Source organism: Sarcophilus harrisii, chromosome 5 (assembly GCF_902635505.1).
Source record: "Sarcophilus harrisii chromosome 5, mSarHar1.11, whole genome shotgun sequence".
NCBI lineage: Eukaryota > Metazoa > Chordata > Mammalia > Dasyuromorphia > Dasyuridae > Sarcophilus > Sarcophilus harrisii.
The window spans coordinates 151567196-151583006 of record NC_045430.1 but is presented as its reverse complement, the minus strand read 5'-3'; the positions used below and the strand labels follow the sequence as shown (position 1 = coordinate 151583006).

At 35.3% G+C, this 15811-nt stretch overlaps 1 protein-coding gene across 1 annotated transcript in view; it reads left to right on the top strand.

Moving 5' to 3' along the window:
* Positions 1 to 15811, top strand: part of COG5 (component of oligomeric golgi complex 5) — a 328255-nt gene that overhangs the window by 611 nt on the left and 311833 nt on the right. The window contains exon 2 of the mRNA XM_031938757.1: positions 5293 to 5432. Within this exon, the coding sequence (XP_031794617.1) occupies positions 5293 to 5432 (140 nt within the window). The remainder of the gene's footprint in view (positions 1 to 5292; positions 5433 to 15811) is intronic.

Here is a 15811-nt window from a genome sequence, read left to right as displayed (position 1 = left end):
CTAAAGTGGGAATGATTCATCTGTCCTTAGACATTCACTAGTTCTAAGCAAGTTACTTAACCCTGTTTGCCTCAGTTTCCACATCTGTAAAATGAGCTGGAGAGGAAAATGTTAAACCATCCTAGTGTTTTTGTCCAGAAAATCTCAAATGAATTCATGAAGAGTCAGGCGGCTGAAAAAGACTAAGTAACCGCAACAATGCAACCACAACAAGAGGGAATGGGTGTGAGAAGATTGTTTTGGGATGCTCTTGGGGAAAAAAATTTGAAGGAATGAAAAGGGATGCTCTGGGAGAAGAGGAAAGGGAGAGAGATAGAATGGGGAAAGTTTGCTCATATAAAAGAGGTTTGCAAAGGAGAACTTTTATTTTTTTATTTTTTTAATTTAATAGCCTTTTATTTACAGGTTGTATGCATGGGTAACTTTACAGCATTAACAATTGCCAAACCTCTTGTTCCAATTTTTCACCTCTTACCCCCACCCTCCCCAGATGGCAGGATGACCAGTAGATGTTAAATACATTAAAATATAAATTAGATACACAATAAGTATACATGACCAAAACGTTATTTTGCTGTACAAAAGAATCAGACTCTGAAATATTGTACAATTAGCTTGTGAAGGAAATCAAAATGCAGGTGGGCATAAATATAGGGATTGGGAATTCAATGTAATGGTTTTTAGTCGTCTCCCAGAGTTCTTTCTCTGGGCATAGCTGGTTTAGTTCATTACTGCTCCATTGGAAATGATTTGGTTGATCTCATTGCTGAGGATGGCCTGATCCATCAGAACTGGTCATCATCTAGTATTGTTGTTGAAGTATATAATGATCTCCTGGCCCTGCTCATTTCACTCAGCATCAGTTCGTGTAAGTCTCTCCAGGCCTTTCTGAAATCATCCTGCTGGTCATTTCTTTTTTTTTTTTTTTTTTTAATTTAATAGCCTTTAATTTACAGGATATATACATGGGTAACTTTACAGCATTAACAATTGCCAAACCTCTTGTTCCAATTTTTCACCTCTTACCCCACCCTCCCCTAAATGGCAGGATGACCAGTAGATGTTAAATATATTAAAATATAACTTAGATACACAATAAGTATACATGACCAAAACATTATTTTGCTGTACAAAAAGAATCAGACTCTGAATTATTGTACAATTAGCTTGTGAAGGAAATCAAAGATGCAGGTGTGCATAAATATAGGGACTGGGAATTCAATGTAATGGTTTTTAGTCATCTCCCAGAGTTCTTTTTCTGGGTATAGCTAGTTCAGTTCATTACTGCTCCATTAGAAATGATTTGGTTGATCTCGTTGCTGAGGATGGCCTGATCCATCAGAACTGGTCATCATCTAGTATTGTTGTTGAAGTATATAATGATCTCCTGGCCCTGCTCATTTCACTCAGCATCAGTTCGTGTAAGTCTCTCCAGGCCTTTCTGAAATCATCCTGCTGGTCATTTCTTACAGAACAGTAATATTCCATAATATTCATATACCACAATTTATTCAGCCATTCTCCAACTGATGGGCATCCACTCAGTTTCCAGTTTCTAGCCACTACAAAGAGAGCTGCCATAAACATTCGTGCACATACAGGTCCCTTTCCCTTCTTTATGATCTCTTTGGGATATAAGCCCAGTAGTAACACTGCTGGATCAAAGGGTATGCACAGTTTGATAACTTTTTGAGCATAGTTCCAAACTACTCTCCAAAATGGTTGGATTCGTTCACAACTCCACCAACAATGCATCAATGTCCCAGTTTTCAAAGGAGAACTTTTATAATGAAGGAAATAATGAATGATGGTGGGCAATGCTTGAACCTTAAACTTCTCTGACTTAATCACTATTGATTGGAAAAATACAAATTAAAACAACTCTGAGCTACCACCTCACATCTATCAGAAAAGACAAATGAGAGAAGATAGGTACACTAATAAGCTGTTGGTAAAAATGTGAACTGTTCCATTCTCTCGGGAGAACAAATTAGAACTATGTCCAAAGTATATAAAACTGTGCATACTCTTTTGATTTAACAATAGTGCTATTAGGTCTGTATGCCCCCAAAAGATTTTTTTTAAAAAGGAAAAGTGCCTATCTGTAAGAAAATATTTATAGCAGCTCTTTTTGTTGTGACAGAGAATTGGAAATTGAGGGAATGCTTAATTGGGAGTAGTTGAACAAGTTGTAGCATGTAATTGGGACGGAATACTATTCTGCTATGAGAAATGATGAAGGGAATGGTATTAAGGGAAAAAAAAAACATGACAAGAACTATATGAACTATTGCAAAAGAATTGGGGATCATACTTTACAGTAGGAAAAATGATCAACTATGAAAGACTTGGCTACTCTGATCAATACAATGATCAAAGATAATTCCAAAGGACTCATCATGAAAAAAATGTTCTCTGTCTCCAGAGAGAAAATAAATGAACTCTGAATGCAAATTGAAGTATAATTTATTACTTAATTTTTCTAGATTCTTTTTGTGATATGGATAATAGGAAATATGTTTTGCATGATTTCATATATATATAATGCTTTCTTTCTCAATGATTGGAGGAAGAATGGGAGGGAGGGGGAATCCACATCAGTTTCTTCTTATAACTTTTCACTTCTTTCTTTTTATTTTCATAATCATTCTTAAGAATTTCCTATCCCTTCTAGACAGACTTTACTTACAAAATTTTAATCTTTGTGATTCTGTCATTCTTCTAAATTCTTTGAGATATGTTCTCCAGAAATTTATGTTGTATACCAGATTATTTTTAGCTTTTTAATTATTATTATTATTATTTTTGCTGAGGCAATTGGGGTTAAAGTGACTTGCCCAGGGTCACACAGCCAGGCAGTATTAAGTGTCTGAGACCAGATTTGAACTCAGGTCCTCCTGACTTAAGTCTAATTCTTTTTCACAAACTTTCAGGTAGAATAATCACATCTTCTCAAGTTTCCCATCCTTTCCACTTCTGTCAAAGTGGCATCTATCCATATCACTCCCCTGGTCAATGAATTCCAGAGGCTCCCTGTTTTCTCTAGGATAAAATATAAATTCCTCTATTTGACTTTTAAAGTTTTTCATAACATGACCCCATCCTATCTTTTTAACCCGATCTTATGTGTCTTTTATTCCTGAACTAACTTACATTAGAACTGAAATCTTCCACATTGGTGGCCTCCTCCAGTAGAATGGGAGCTTCTTGGGAATGGGGACTATCTTTTCTGTTTTATCTCCAGCACAGTGCTTCTCACATAAGGATTTAATTAGTGATTTTCATTCTTTTATTCCTTTCTTTATTCCATCTCTAATCTGAGTACTTTTGTACTGGCTGTGTCCATTCTTGGATTATATAAAGTTCTTCCTCTCTGCCTCATAGAATCCAACTCCTCTTTCAAGGTGAAGTTGAAAGACTCCTCTCTGCAGGATTCCTTTCTTGATTTTATTAACTGCTAGTTCCCTCTTTCAGCAACTACCTTGTATTTAATTATATTATATTTATTTTGAATTTTCTCTGTATATACTTCATATTACATCATATTTTCTTTGATAGAAAGTGAGCTGAGTAGGATGCTTCTATTTTTTTCTTTTTATTCCATTGCCTGGCACAGAATCTATCCCATAGTAGACAATTAAATGCTCATTGTTTGATAAATTGGCACAGTTGGAGATTGGAAAAAAAAATGAGATAGTTATGGGGGTAGTCTGATGGAGAAGACAGAGGTGGAAAGGATTGAGGGCATACATATAGAGAAATTGGCCTTGTTGAGGACAAGGTCCACCTCTTCATCAGAGATTGGGAGTGTGGGAGGAGAGCATGGGGAGGGTAAAGTAATATATGTGATTTTACAATGCAGACAAAAGAACAGGAAGCTCAGGGAGAATGTTCTCCATGTTGGATCAGGTTCCCTGCTGAGAGATTGAGGGAAAGGGTCAATTTAGGAGACTTGTGGGGAGAAGAGCTTTGTCATAGCCACCATCAGGATTGGAAAGGAGAGTTAATTCAGGGAAAAGTTAACGTTTTCTTAAATTGTCAGGGGCCCAGTTTAGATTAAAATGTTAAATGTACTCAGTCAGGATTGCTATTACCTTCTCTGCTTCAGTTTAGCAGCACATGAGTAGGAGCAGAGGGGTAGAAGTAATGTGGGGTTGGATTTAGCAAGGCAAGGTGCAAGGTTAGAAGGCTGAACAAGACGAGGCTGGTTTCTTGTAGGACCAAGATTAGAAAGGAAAGAAAGTGAAACTGAAGTATGAATGATGCTCTGGGAGACTTTGGAGAAGTGGAAGGACAGAAGAAGGACTTAGAAGTAAAGTAGATAGGTAGGATAGTGGAATCTTGGGGATGGTTGGAGTAATTTTAGAATTCTTGTGACAGCACTTATGATCAGTGTTGAGTTCAAGTTAATGACTGCCCCTATGTGTAGTTTAAGTGATGGGAAGGAATAGATTGTGGGACCTGGGAGGATTAAACACCTGGGAGGCCGGAGTGTTTGAAGTCCTCTAGTATGGAAGTGTGGATTGTGATGTAGAGGATTGTGAATTAAGTTTTGTACTCAACTCAGTATTCTCTTTGGGGGAGAGAGAGAGAGAGAGAGAGAGAGAGAGAGAGAGAGAGAGAGAGAGAGAGAGAACGAACACACACTGGAGACTAAAATAGGTAACTACCTCCAGAATTAGAACTGGCCATATATTAGGGAGAGCTTCAGTGAAGGAGGAAAGTTAGGAAATGGCAGTGGGGAGCAACAGATACAGTTATTTGCTCTTGATGATCAACGAGACATTAAGAAAAAGTGTATTCAACTTGCTGTCATAATTTGTATCAGAATTTTACAATTATCTCAAAGTCTTTCAGTTCATTGTGTCTTTTTTTTTCATTCAGGCTTATACTTAATTTTGCTGAGTGTGTTATTTCTATTTTCTTTGTTATGCGTATATAGTAGAAACTTGTTTTTCTTATCTTTTTTATATTACTGTCATGAGTACTATCTTCCTCCATTATGGTGGATGACAATTAATGTTTGCTTCCATTTGTTAAAATTTCAAGTTTACTTTAGTTACTCATGTTTTAGTGTCTTGACTGCTGGGGCTCTAAATTTTGTCCTTGTTTTTTCATGGACATTGGAAGACTTCCATCTCTATCCCTCTTTTTTTTTCCCTTAAAGATTGATGCCTGAATAGTAATTGTCTTATAATCAATGCCTTCCTTAATGAAGATTTAATAGCAAAATAATAAATTTGTGTGTTTTGTTCCTGTATTTTTAATTAACCTTTTTCATTTTCCTTTCAGAATGTTATTTTGACTTTTTAAGTGAAGACTTTGATGTAAAGACTTATACTTCTCAGTCTATTCACCAAGCTGTAATAGCTGAACAACTAGCAAAACTTGCACAAGGAATAAGTCAGTTGGATAAAGAACTACACTTACAAGTAAGGCTTTTTTTTTCCTTTTCTCTTTTTCTTTCTTTCTTTCTTTCTTTCTTTCTTTCTTTCTTTCTTTCTTTCTTTCTTTCTTTCTTTCTTTCTTTTTTTTTTAGGATAGCCCTAATGTAACAAAATTGTATTTTTATTAAGTCATTATCACTTAAGATATATTGGTATGTGTGTATACATAAATATAAATATATGCAAAAATTAATGTTTGCATTTCTATGAATATCTTATTTTTCCAAAGTAAAATTATAGGTAAATCAAATATTTGTAGGTTAAATACTTTAAAAAACCTTAGTGGTGGGGCAGCTAGTTGGCGCAGTGGATATAGCACTAGCCCTGAAATCAAGAGGACCCGAGTTCAAATTTGGCCTCAGTCACTTAACATGTCCTAATTATGTGACTCTGGGCAAGTCACTTAACCCCAGTTGCCTCAGCAAAACAAACAAACCAAAAACCAAAAAACCTTAGTGGAACTGAACAATTTTAAAGAACCATCTGTTGAATCCTTTTTACTGAGTAATATTCTGTAACTAGTCTCCCTTGTGAGGTGACAGATTAAGAAAAAGAAAGACATCCTTCAATCCTACAACTTTTCTATATTCCCTTAACTATGCTTCATGCATTCTAATCACTTGACATGCACAAAATACACGGGAAAAAATTAGAAGGGAGAAACATAGTAGACTCTTGGGATAAAGAAGATTTTTCAGTAGGAGTTGGATTTTAAGACATTAATCAGAGAAGTCAAATTATAAACAATGTTATTGGTCCTTGATTGAACTGTAAAAGTAAAATCAGACATAAGTGAAAGATATAGCTGTTCCATGTTAGTTAGAATGCATGAAGCAGAGTTAAGGAAATATAAAAAAATTGTAGGGTTTAAGGCTGCCTTTTTTTTTTTTTTTCCTTAATCTGTCACCTTGCAAAGGAGACTAGTTGCAGACAATTAACTAGTTGTTAATTCAGTAAGCATTTAAATGCCTACTTTGTGCCAGGTACTGTGCCAAGCACTGGGGATAGAGATAAAAACCAGACAGTCCTTGCCTGTAAGAAGCTGCTTTTCTACTGGAGGAGACAGTGTACACATGTAAATAGAAACTTCTTTCTTTGCCTGGATGCCACATTAGACACAAGTCCTTATTATGCTGATCCACCAAAATCGTCTCTTTGAAAGTAATCTTCAGGAGTATGTTGTCCACACCTCTAATTCTGTAGATGAGACAAATTGCCATTCTGAAAAGTTAAATGACATGTTTAAGGGCTTCCAACTAGTTGGTCCCAGAAGTGAGACTGGCAAAAGATGAAATGGTAGATTGATATTCAAAGAGTTGATTGGGACCTCAAAGAGCTAGGACTTTAGAATGGATTTTTTTTATGTCTAATCCAAGTGACTACCCCCATGTACTTTTTCTCTTTTCACTGTTTTTCTTCTTTTCTCTTTAGATTTTTTAGCTGGCATTTTGTGATATATGATTTTTAATAGCTATCACTAACCATGGAGAATTTTTCTTTTTCTTTTTTTATTCCTGGTTGATGAACCAATTAGTCATAATGAACCATCATTGAAGACACAATTATTCTTGATGGATTCTGCTTTCTGAAGCTTTTTGATTCATTTTTGGATTTACTGGGTTATGTTAGACTTTTGACTTCCATATTACTATGATTCTACTGTACATATAAAATTGTGGAAATGAAAGAAGTAAAAAGTATATACAGTTTGAAGCAAAACACAAGCTATTTTATTTTTTTCCTCAGTTATACATTAAAACAATTTTTAACATTTGTTTTAAAAATTATTTGCATTCCATATTTTTTCTCCCCTCCCTGGACTGTGCTCAACTGTGACTCTGATGCAACAGACCTTTTCTACTGTCTTTTTCAGTTGTATTGTGCTGGAAAACATCTTTTTGTGGCTTCTGCTTTAAATTTTATTTTGAGACATTATATAGTCGTGTATCACTAATTGCCTTTTGGACATCTTGAACTGGCTGAATGTCTTTTAGGCATCTTAAATTCAGCATGTCCCAAAATAAATTTATTTTACTTTCTAACTTCCCTATTACTCTTGAGAGTACCCTCATCCTCTTAGTTCCTTCCTCAGGATCACAACTTTGATATCACCTCCAGTTCTTCACTCTTGCTCATATATCTGATCTATTTACCACATTGTCCTTTATACTTTTTCATCATCTTTCATATACATCCTCTTTTCTGTACTCACACAGCCACCACCCTAATGCAGTTCCTTATTACATTGCATCTGGAGTATTGCAATAGCTTTCTAATTAGTCTTCTTGCTTCAAATCCTTCCTTCCATCAATCCATCCTTCACTCAGCTGCCAAAGTGATTTTCCTATAGTGTAGATATGACCTTTATAGTGAGTATATTTCACTTGCTTTCTTTATATGCCACTCTCACTTTATCATTCCTTTCCTTTTCATTGGCTTTTACCTTTTGCCTTTCTCTTTACCTTTCTCCTTACCTCTCTCTTAATTTCCTTGACTAACCTCAAGATTTAGCTCAAATCCTATTTTTTGTATGGAACCTTATATAGTCCCCTTTGCAGTTAATGTCTTTCCCTCTGAGATGATTTCAATTTACTCTTTATTTATTTTGAATGTACCTTAATTATTTCCATTAGAATTTGAGCTCTTTGCAGCCAGGGATAAATTTTATTATTCTTTCCTTATCCCTAGTGCTTAGTAGTTACTGCCTCTCACATAATAAGTACTTAAATGCTTTTAATTTCTTTAAAAAACAAAACAAAACATGTTGGCCTATAAATCACTTATTTAATAAAGATACAGTTTTCTTATAAGAGACATATAAATATATTTTGAGGAAAAATAAGTTATTTCTAAAAATAATTTAATGTATTTGATGATGAAAAAGTAATTTCAAATTTTCTAATATCTAGGATAGTAGTTTCATGTAAGCTTTATAGCCAAGCTGAGATTGAATGGTTTGTTTTTTCAACTTTCAGGTCATTTTCTGGCTAATTTTTTACCATTCAGTACAAATCAACCCTCAAAAAAGATAATTGATTATGGTGTGACTATCTGACAATTGTTTCTTCATCCAAGTGTAACCCTGAATTTAAGTAATCTATGTATGCCACTGAATAATAACATATTATCACCAGAAACCCCATCTAGTCCAGTTATCTTGTTTTGCCTGGGTGCCTTGAATCTATCAGAATATAGGCCTGTAAGGTGTATCCTATACCCAGGAACATGGACCAGGGACTTGGCTTTTTTATCCCTGTAAACAGTTAAAATGCAGCATAAAATTGTGGTGGTATATGAAAGGTGTGATTTTGATAAAGTCATTTCCTCTACAATATAGATTTTACAGTATTTGTGTAGAAGTCAGGCTGCACTGTGCAGACCGACAGCTCTAAACCCTCAGCTTTCTGAGTCACAGATTTTTCTTTCCTTGTTTCTCTCTCTCTCTCTCTCTCTCTCTCTTGGACACATAATTTTAAAATGATACAAAAATACCTTGTTAACATTTTTTTTTAGCATCCAAAAGCTAATTTATATTTTTTCTTTGGTTTAGAGACTTGGAAAGAGAAAAATCTGTTGGTAGGAGCATCCTTTTCTAAATGCCACTTCTGAAGTGAATTGTTATGATGAGTTGAAGGATAAAGGCCCATCAGCCTTTCTTCCTAACTTATTTTTTCCACACAATCTTTGATTGAAATAGGACTTGTGTTCTATGATTTGCCCAAGTTGTTTTACTCTCTGAACAAGTATGAACTTTTCCTGTTACTCAAGTGAATTTTCACTCAAAAGTTAAGGTCTTAAGGGTTTCTAAAACCTATCTATCTATGGCTAAATAGCATATTAAAGTAGAATATGGCCAGATTCTTTTCTGTGTCACAAATTCAGACTATATAGCTACCTTTTAAAAAGTCATAAAAAGGAACTGGAAGAAAACTTGGACTTAATATCTTCGAATGTAAAAGGAAAGGCTTGTAACCGATGACCTCTAACATCTCTTCTAAATAATGAAAGTTGCATTTTTGTCTAGAATAGAAATCCTTATCTGTTACTGGATAATGATTAATCAAAGTTCATCTTCCATAGATGGTGGATCAGAAAAATCTACCTATAACAAAAATTTCACATTTTCCTCCTGTTTTAGGTGATGGGATTCCATATGAATTTGTTTGAATCAGATCTAAGAGCTGTGTGAGGCTGATGGAAATTTTTGTTTAGGCAGTAGTCCTTTATATTTTGAATATTCTTGCTTACTAGCTTAGATGTATGTATAGAATTGAAATGAATAAATCCTCTGAATTCTTATTTCAGGTTAGAGAGTGTTCATGTGCTGGGTATATAGAAGACCTGCTTCCTTGAGGCAAATTGATTATGTTATTCAAATTTGCTTCAGAAGATAATCTTTTTTTTTTTTTTCCTCTCTTCCCAACCTTACATAGAGATTGTTAGAAGCTGCATAATCTTTCAGAGCCTCAGTATCTTCATTTGGAAAATGACGGGTTGGACAAGACAGTCTTCAAGTTCTTCTCACTCTCTCAGACTTCTGACTTAAAAAAAAATTTCCCCAAAAAAGAGAGATGGTACATCTATCTGGGCAAAATATAGAAAATCACTTTATTTTGTACAGTATAATAATTTTGTAATCTCTTCCCCTTTCCCAGCCCTATTCACATGGAATATTATTTTCTAAATTATTTGCATTAACTGGTTTCAGATACTTCATATCTGCTTATTTCATAGAAGAAGCATTGGATTTTATCATGCATTCTAAACAATTATTGCACATTTGGGAATATAACAGAGACTTAGAGATTTTATATGATGACGATGTCCTAGCCCTGAGCTTTAGCCACAGTTGCCTCCCTGAACTCTAGGTGGCTTGTTACAAGAATGATGGTTGTCATTACCAGAAATGCTAACTGTTGTATGTACCAACTTTGAGGCTGCTGTAGTGAAAGATATCAGAATTGTGGTTCTTGCTTTAAACTTGTTTGACTTGTTTTAAAATGTAGCAGTGTCTCTTGTTCCATTCCTGTATTTGCAACATGCCAACTTCACTCAAGTGAGCAGAGATAGTATGGTGCAGGGGTGGAGAGCCCCACAGATGGTAGCAGTGCCAGCCCTGCTACTTACCTCCTTTGTATCTTCTGCCTTGCTTAGTTTCAGTTCCATAGACTAAGGTACTCCTCCAAGATTAACTGATTGTTTACCTCACCACTAACTCAAGCCTTGATTGACTCATTCTACCTCCTTCAACCTCTTCTTTCTTTTGGTGGTAGGGTTGGAGGTCAAAGTACCAAACTCCCCTCAATGACTTCCTTTTCAGACGGTAGAGACTGGACTCTCAGATCATACTATTTTACATCTGCTGCTCTGCCTGTTTTCAACTCCATACAGCCTGCTTTCCTGCCTCCTTTTCTGTGTTGACCTCAGTATTGTATTGTAAAGTTGTTGAAGGCAGAGGCTGTCTTTCTTTTTATTGATTGTATCTTAAATGCTTAGCAAAGTGCCAGGAATGTCATAGATGCTTAATAAATATTAATTGAATTAGATCACATTTGTACATGTAGAGTTTTAAATTGAGAATTTCTTTTGAGAATTGAAAACAGGAAAAAAAAAAAGAAAAATCATTTAGCTGAATATTCTAGTGTTTTAACTTTCTCATGCTTTTGTCTAAAAGAGGCTTTTTTTCTTTAAAATTCTACATTCAACACTTACAGCAAAAATAATTATAAAATTACATGCACTTATTTTGTCATGCATTTTTGTGGTTGAAGAAAAGTAGCCAGAATTTAATGCTTAGCTATGTCATTTTTGCTTCTGATGGTTGACACTCGAATATATCATAGCAAATCATGTCCTACAAATTTCCATGTTGATTTAGAGACAGTTCATCTCTAAATTACTTCATAATTACCTGCTTTGCTAAACTTTGGAAAGTAAGATAATTTTTCAATTTTCTGATAGAGATGAAAAATAGATGCAAAAATTTCCCCAAATCTATGCTTTTTTTTTTTTTTAATAGTATGTATCTTCTAAAAATAAAGCTTAAATCTGTCCCTGAGTTGTGAAGAATACATACTGAAGTTATATATGTAGAAAAAAAGATTAAATTGAGTCTTCTTGGCTACTGACTTACATAATTATTTAAATTAAAAGTATCATCATAACAAGAATGTTACAGCTAAGTTTTGGGATATTTTTGATTATACTCCTTAATGGCTTTATTAAAGTTTCGTTTTTTTTCATATTTTTACATTCAGTGGCTGTGCTGTTAACCTATAAAACTATAGTAGTAACATAGCAAAGCCATGGAAATAACTTTTGTTTGAAAAGAAAACTTGTTGCTTTTTTTTTCTTGCTAGAATATAAATATGCTTCATTTAGTATAAATTCATATATTAGAATTATGAACTTAAGGAATCATTAATTTTCTCAAGAAAATCCCCTACTATATGGCTTTAAGGTTAATCCTGTCATTTATGTTGATGGATGACGCAGTAGCAGTGAGGAGACAACTATAGTTGTATCCCACGAATTTGTAGTTTTTGTAATCAGCTTGATTTTGTGATCTAAATGGTAAATCAGCAGCCTAGCATACAGAGCAGGGCATTTGGATGAATGCAATGGGTATCCCTACTTTCTTCTCTTTTACTTTCTTTTTTTTTCTCCTTTTTTTTCTTTTTTTATTATAATAACTTTTTATTGACAGAACCCATGCCAGGGTAATTTTTTGCAACATTATCCCATGCACTCACTTCTGTTCCGATTTTTCCCCTCTCACCCTCCACCCCCTCCCCTAGATGGCAAGCAGTCCTATATATGTTGAATATGTCACAGCATATCCTAGATATAATATATGTGTGCAGAACCGAACCGTTCTCTTGTTGCACAGGGAGAATTCAATTCAGAAGCTAGAAATAACCCAGGAAGAAAAACAAAAATGCAAACAGTTTACGTTCATTTCCCAGAGTTCTTTCTTTGGGTGTAGCTGCTTCTGTCTATCATTGATCAACTGAAACTGAGTTAGGTCTCTTTGTCAAAGAAATCCACTTCCATCAAAATACATCTTCATACAGTATCGTTGTTGAAGTATATAATGATCTCCTGGTTCTGCTCATTTCACTTAGCATCAGTTTATGTAAGTCTCTCCAAGCCCCTCTGTATTCATCCTGATGGTCATTTCTTACAGAACAATAATATTCCATAACATATAACATTCATATACCACAGTTTACTCAACCATTCTCCAATTGATGGACGTCCATTCATTTTCCAGTTTCTAGCCACTACAAACAGGGCTGCCACAAACATTTTGGCACATGCAGGTCCCTTTCCCTTCTTTAGTATCTCTTTGGGGTATAAGCCTAGTAGTAGCACTGCTGGGTCAAAGGGTATGCACAGTTTGATAACTTTTTGGGCATAATTCCAGATTGCTCTCAGAATGGTTGGATTAGATTCACAACTCCACCAACAATGCATCAGTGTCCCAGTTTTCCGCATCTTCTCCAACATTCATCATTATTTTTTCCTGTCATCTTAGCCAATCTGACAGGTGTGTAGTGGTATCTCAGAGTTGTCTTAATTTGCATTTCTCTGATTAATAGTGATTTGGAACACTCTTTCATATGAGTGGTAATAGTTTCAATTTCATTATCTGAAAATTGTCTGTTCATATCCTTTGACCATTTATCAATTGGAGAATGGCTTGATTTCTTATAAATTAGAGTCAATTCTCTCTATATTTTGGAAATGAGGCCTTTATCAGAACCTTTAACTGTGAAGATGTTTTCTCAGTATGTTGCTTCCCTTCTAATCTTGTTTGCATTAATTTTGTTTGTACAAAGGCTTTTTAATTTGATGTAATCAGAATTTTCTATTTTGTGATCAATAATGGTCTCTAATTCATCTTTGGTCACAAATTTCTTCCTCCTCCACAGGTCTGAGAGATAAACTTTTCTATGTTCCTCTAATTTATTTATAATCTCGTTCTTTATGCCTAAATCATGGACCCATTTTGATCTTATCTTGGTATATGGTGTTAAGTGTGGGTCCATGCCTAATTTCTGCCATACTAATTTCCAATTATCCCAGCAGTTTTTGTCAAATAATGAATTTTTATCCCAAAAGTTAGGATCTTTGGGTTTGTCAAACACTAGATTTCTATAGTTGACTATTCTGTCTTGTGAACCTAACCTGTTCCACTGATCACTTAATCTATTTCTTAGCCAATACCAAATGGTTTTGGTGACTGCTGCTTTATAATATAGTTTTAGATCAGGTACAGCTAGTTCACCTTCATTTGATTTTTTTTTCCATTAATTCCCTTGCTTCTCTTTTACTTTCATCTTAACTTTTCAACTCACATCATTCCAGCATCTTCCCTAACCATCTCTTCCTTTACCTGTTTTGTAAGAACAGGTGACTCTCCTTATGAAGGCAATTCTTTTTGCTCCCTTCTGACTTTTACAGTTTTCTCCAACAGATTATGACACTTGATCATTCCCATTCTCTTACAGATTATCATTGTTTTGGCTCCTTTTTTCCTGTCCACAAATATGCCTATGTTTTCTCCATTATTAAAACTACAACAACAAACCCTTCTCAGTGAATATGAGCATTACCATCAGTTATTGCTTTATATCCTTCTCTTTTTATCTAAAAAAACCTACATTAAGTGCTTCTCCTCTTCTTCGTTTCCTCTTATTCTTTTCTTTAGTTCCTTGAAATCATGCATCTGAGTTTTTCTCCAAACTTTTCAATGATCTCTTAATTGCCAAATCAAATAGCAATTGGATTTCTCTGTCCTCATTCCTCTTGACCTCTGTGCAACACTGGGTAATCAGTTACTCTTTTCTTTAAGTGTTCAGGACACTGTTCTCTCCTGATTTTTTTCCACTTGTCTCTTTACTCCTTCTTGATATTGTTTGCTAGGTCTTCATTCAGGTCAGACCTATTAACCTGGTGTGTCCCCAGCTTTGTTTTTATTTTCTCTCTATACTGTTTTACTTGATACATCTCATTGCCTCCACAGGTTCAGAATCTCTTTGCAGATGAGAGTTCTCTTCTAACTTCTAACCTTCAGTCGCATTTTGAATTGTCCACTGGACATTCTGAATTTAGTATGTCTAGAACTTAAGTCATTATCTGTCGTTCCCAAGCTTTTGCTTCCTTCTTTCCTTTTGCCAAGTCATCCCAATCAAGCAGATCTATAAGCTGTGTGGCATTTTCAACGGATAACTTTTTCTTATTACTTAAATCCAACCAGTTGCCAAAGTCCTTTTTTTTTTTAAATTAATTTTTTTTTCCAGGGGCAGTCTGGGTTGTGACTTGGCCAGGTTCACACAGCAAATAATTGTCAAATGTCTTGAGGCCATATTTGAACTTGGGTCCTCCTGACTCCAGGGCTGATACACTACCCACTGCGCCATCTAGTTGTCCCTTGCCAAATCCTTTTGATTTTACTTTCACAACATCTGTCATGCTCCTTTTCCCCTTCTGACATTACATCAGTGCTCTTATCTGTTTGAACTACTGGAATAGTATTTTGTTTGAAGTCTCTCTCCCAATTTCAATCCATCCTCCATTCACATACCAAAGCAGGTTTCTTAAAGTGCTGTTCAGCTCATATCATTGCTCATTAAACTTCAATAGTGCCCAGGGTCAAATATAAAAATATCCTCTTTTAGGTGGCCCCTTCTTTTAAGTGGATATAAAAGAACTGAGGAGAAACTGGAAACTGGAAAGGCTCATGTAGAGTAAAATGAGTAGAATACTGAAGGAAACAAAGACTTGTGGGAGGTGAAGGTGAGGCTGGAGTGACATCCTAATATGGGGACAGCCAGTGCAAAGGCACAGAGATGGGAGATGGAGTGGCCTGTATGAGGAGTAACAAGAAGGCCATTTTGCATATATTGGAAAGAAAACAGTTGGGAAAAAGTTTAGGGTCAGGTGATGCAGTGCTTCAAAATCTAAACAAAGGAACTAATTGCCCCTCGGTAGTAGACAACACAGGAATTTGCTGGAAAGGGGTGGAATCCTCAGAATTTAGGAAAACCGGGTGAGCACGTGGTGGAGAGGATAGGTTAGAGGAAGGACACCAGTTAGGAAGCTGTTGCAGTAGTTCAGAATGGAATTGAGGAAGGCCTGGGCCAGGGTAGTAGCAGTGTGGGCAGAGAAAAGGGAAAGAATGTGGGAGATATTGTAGAAGTAGAAATGACAAGACTGGCAACACATTGAATATATGGAGTAAGGATGGGTAAGGAGTCAAGAAAATTCTGAGGTTGTGAACTTGATTCTTTGGGAGGATGATAATGCTTTTGACAGAAAAAATGAAAGTTCAGAAGAGGGTTGAATCAGGGGAAAAGATA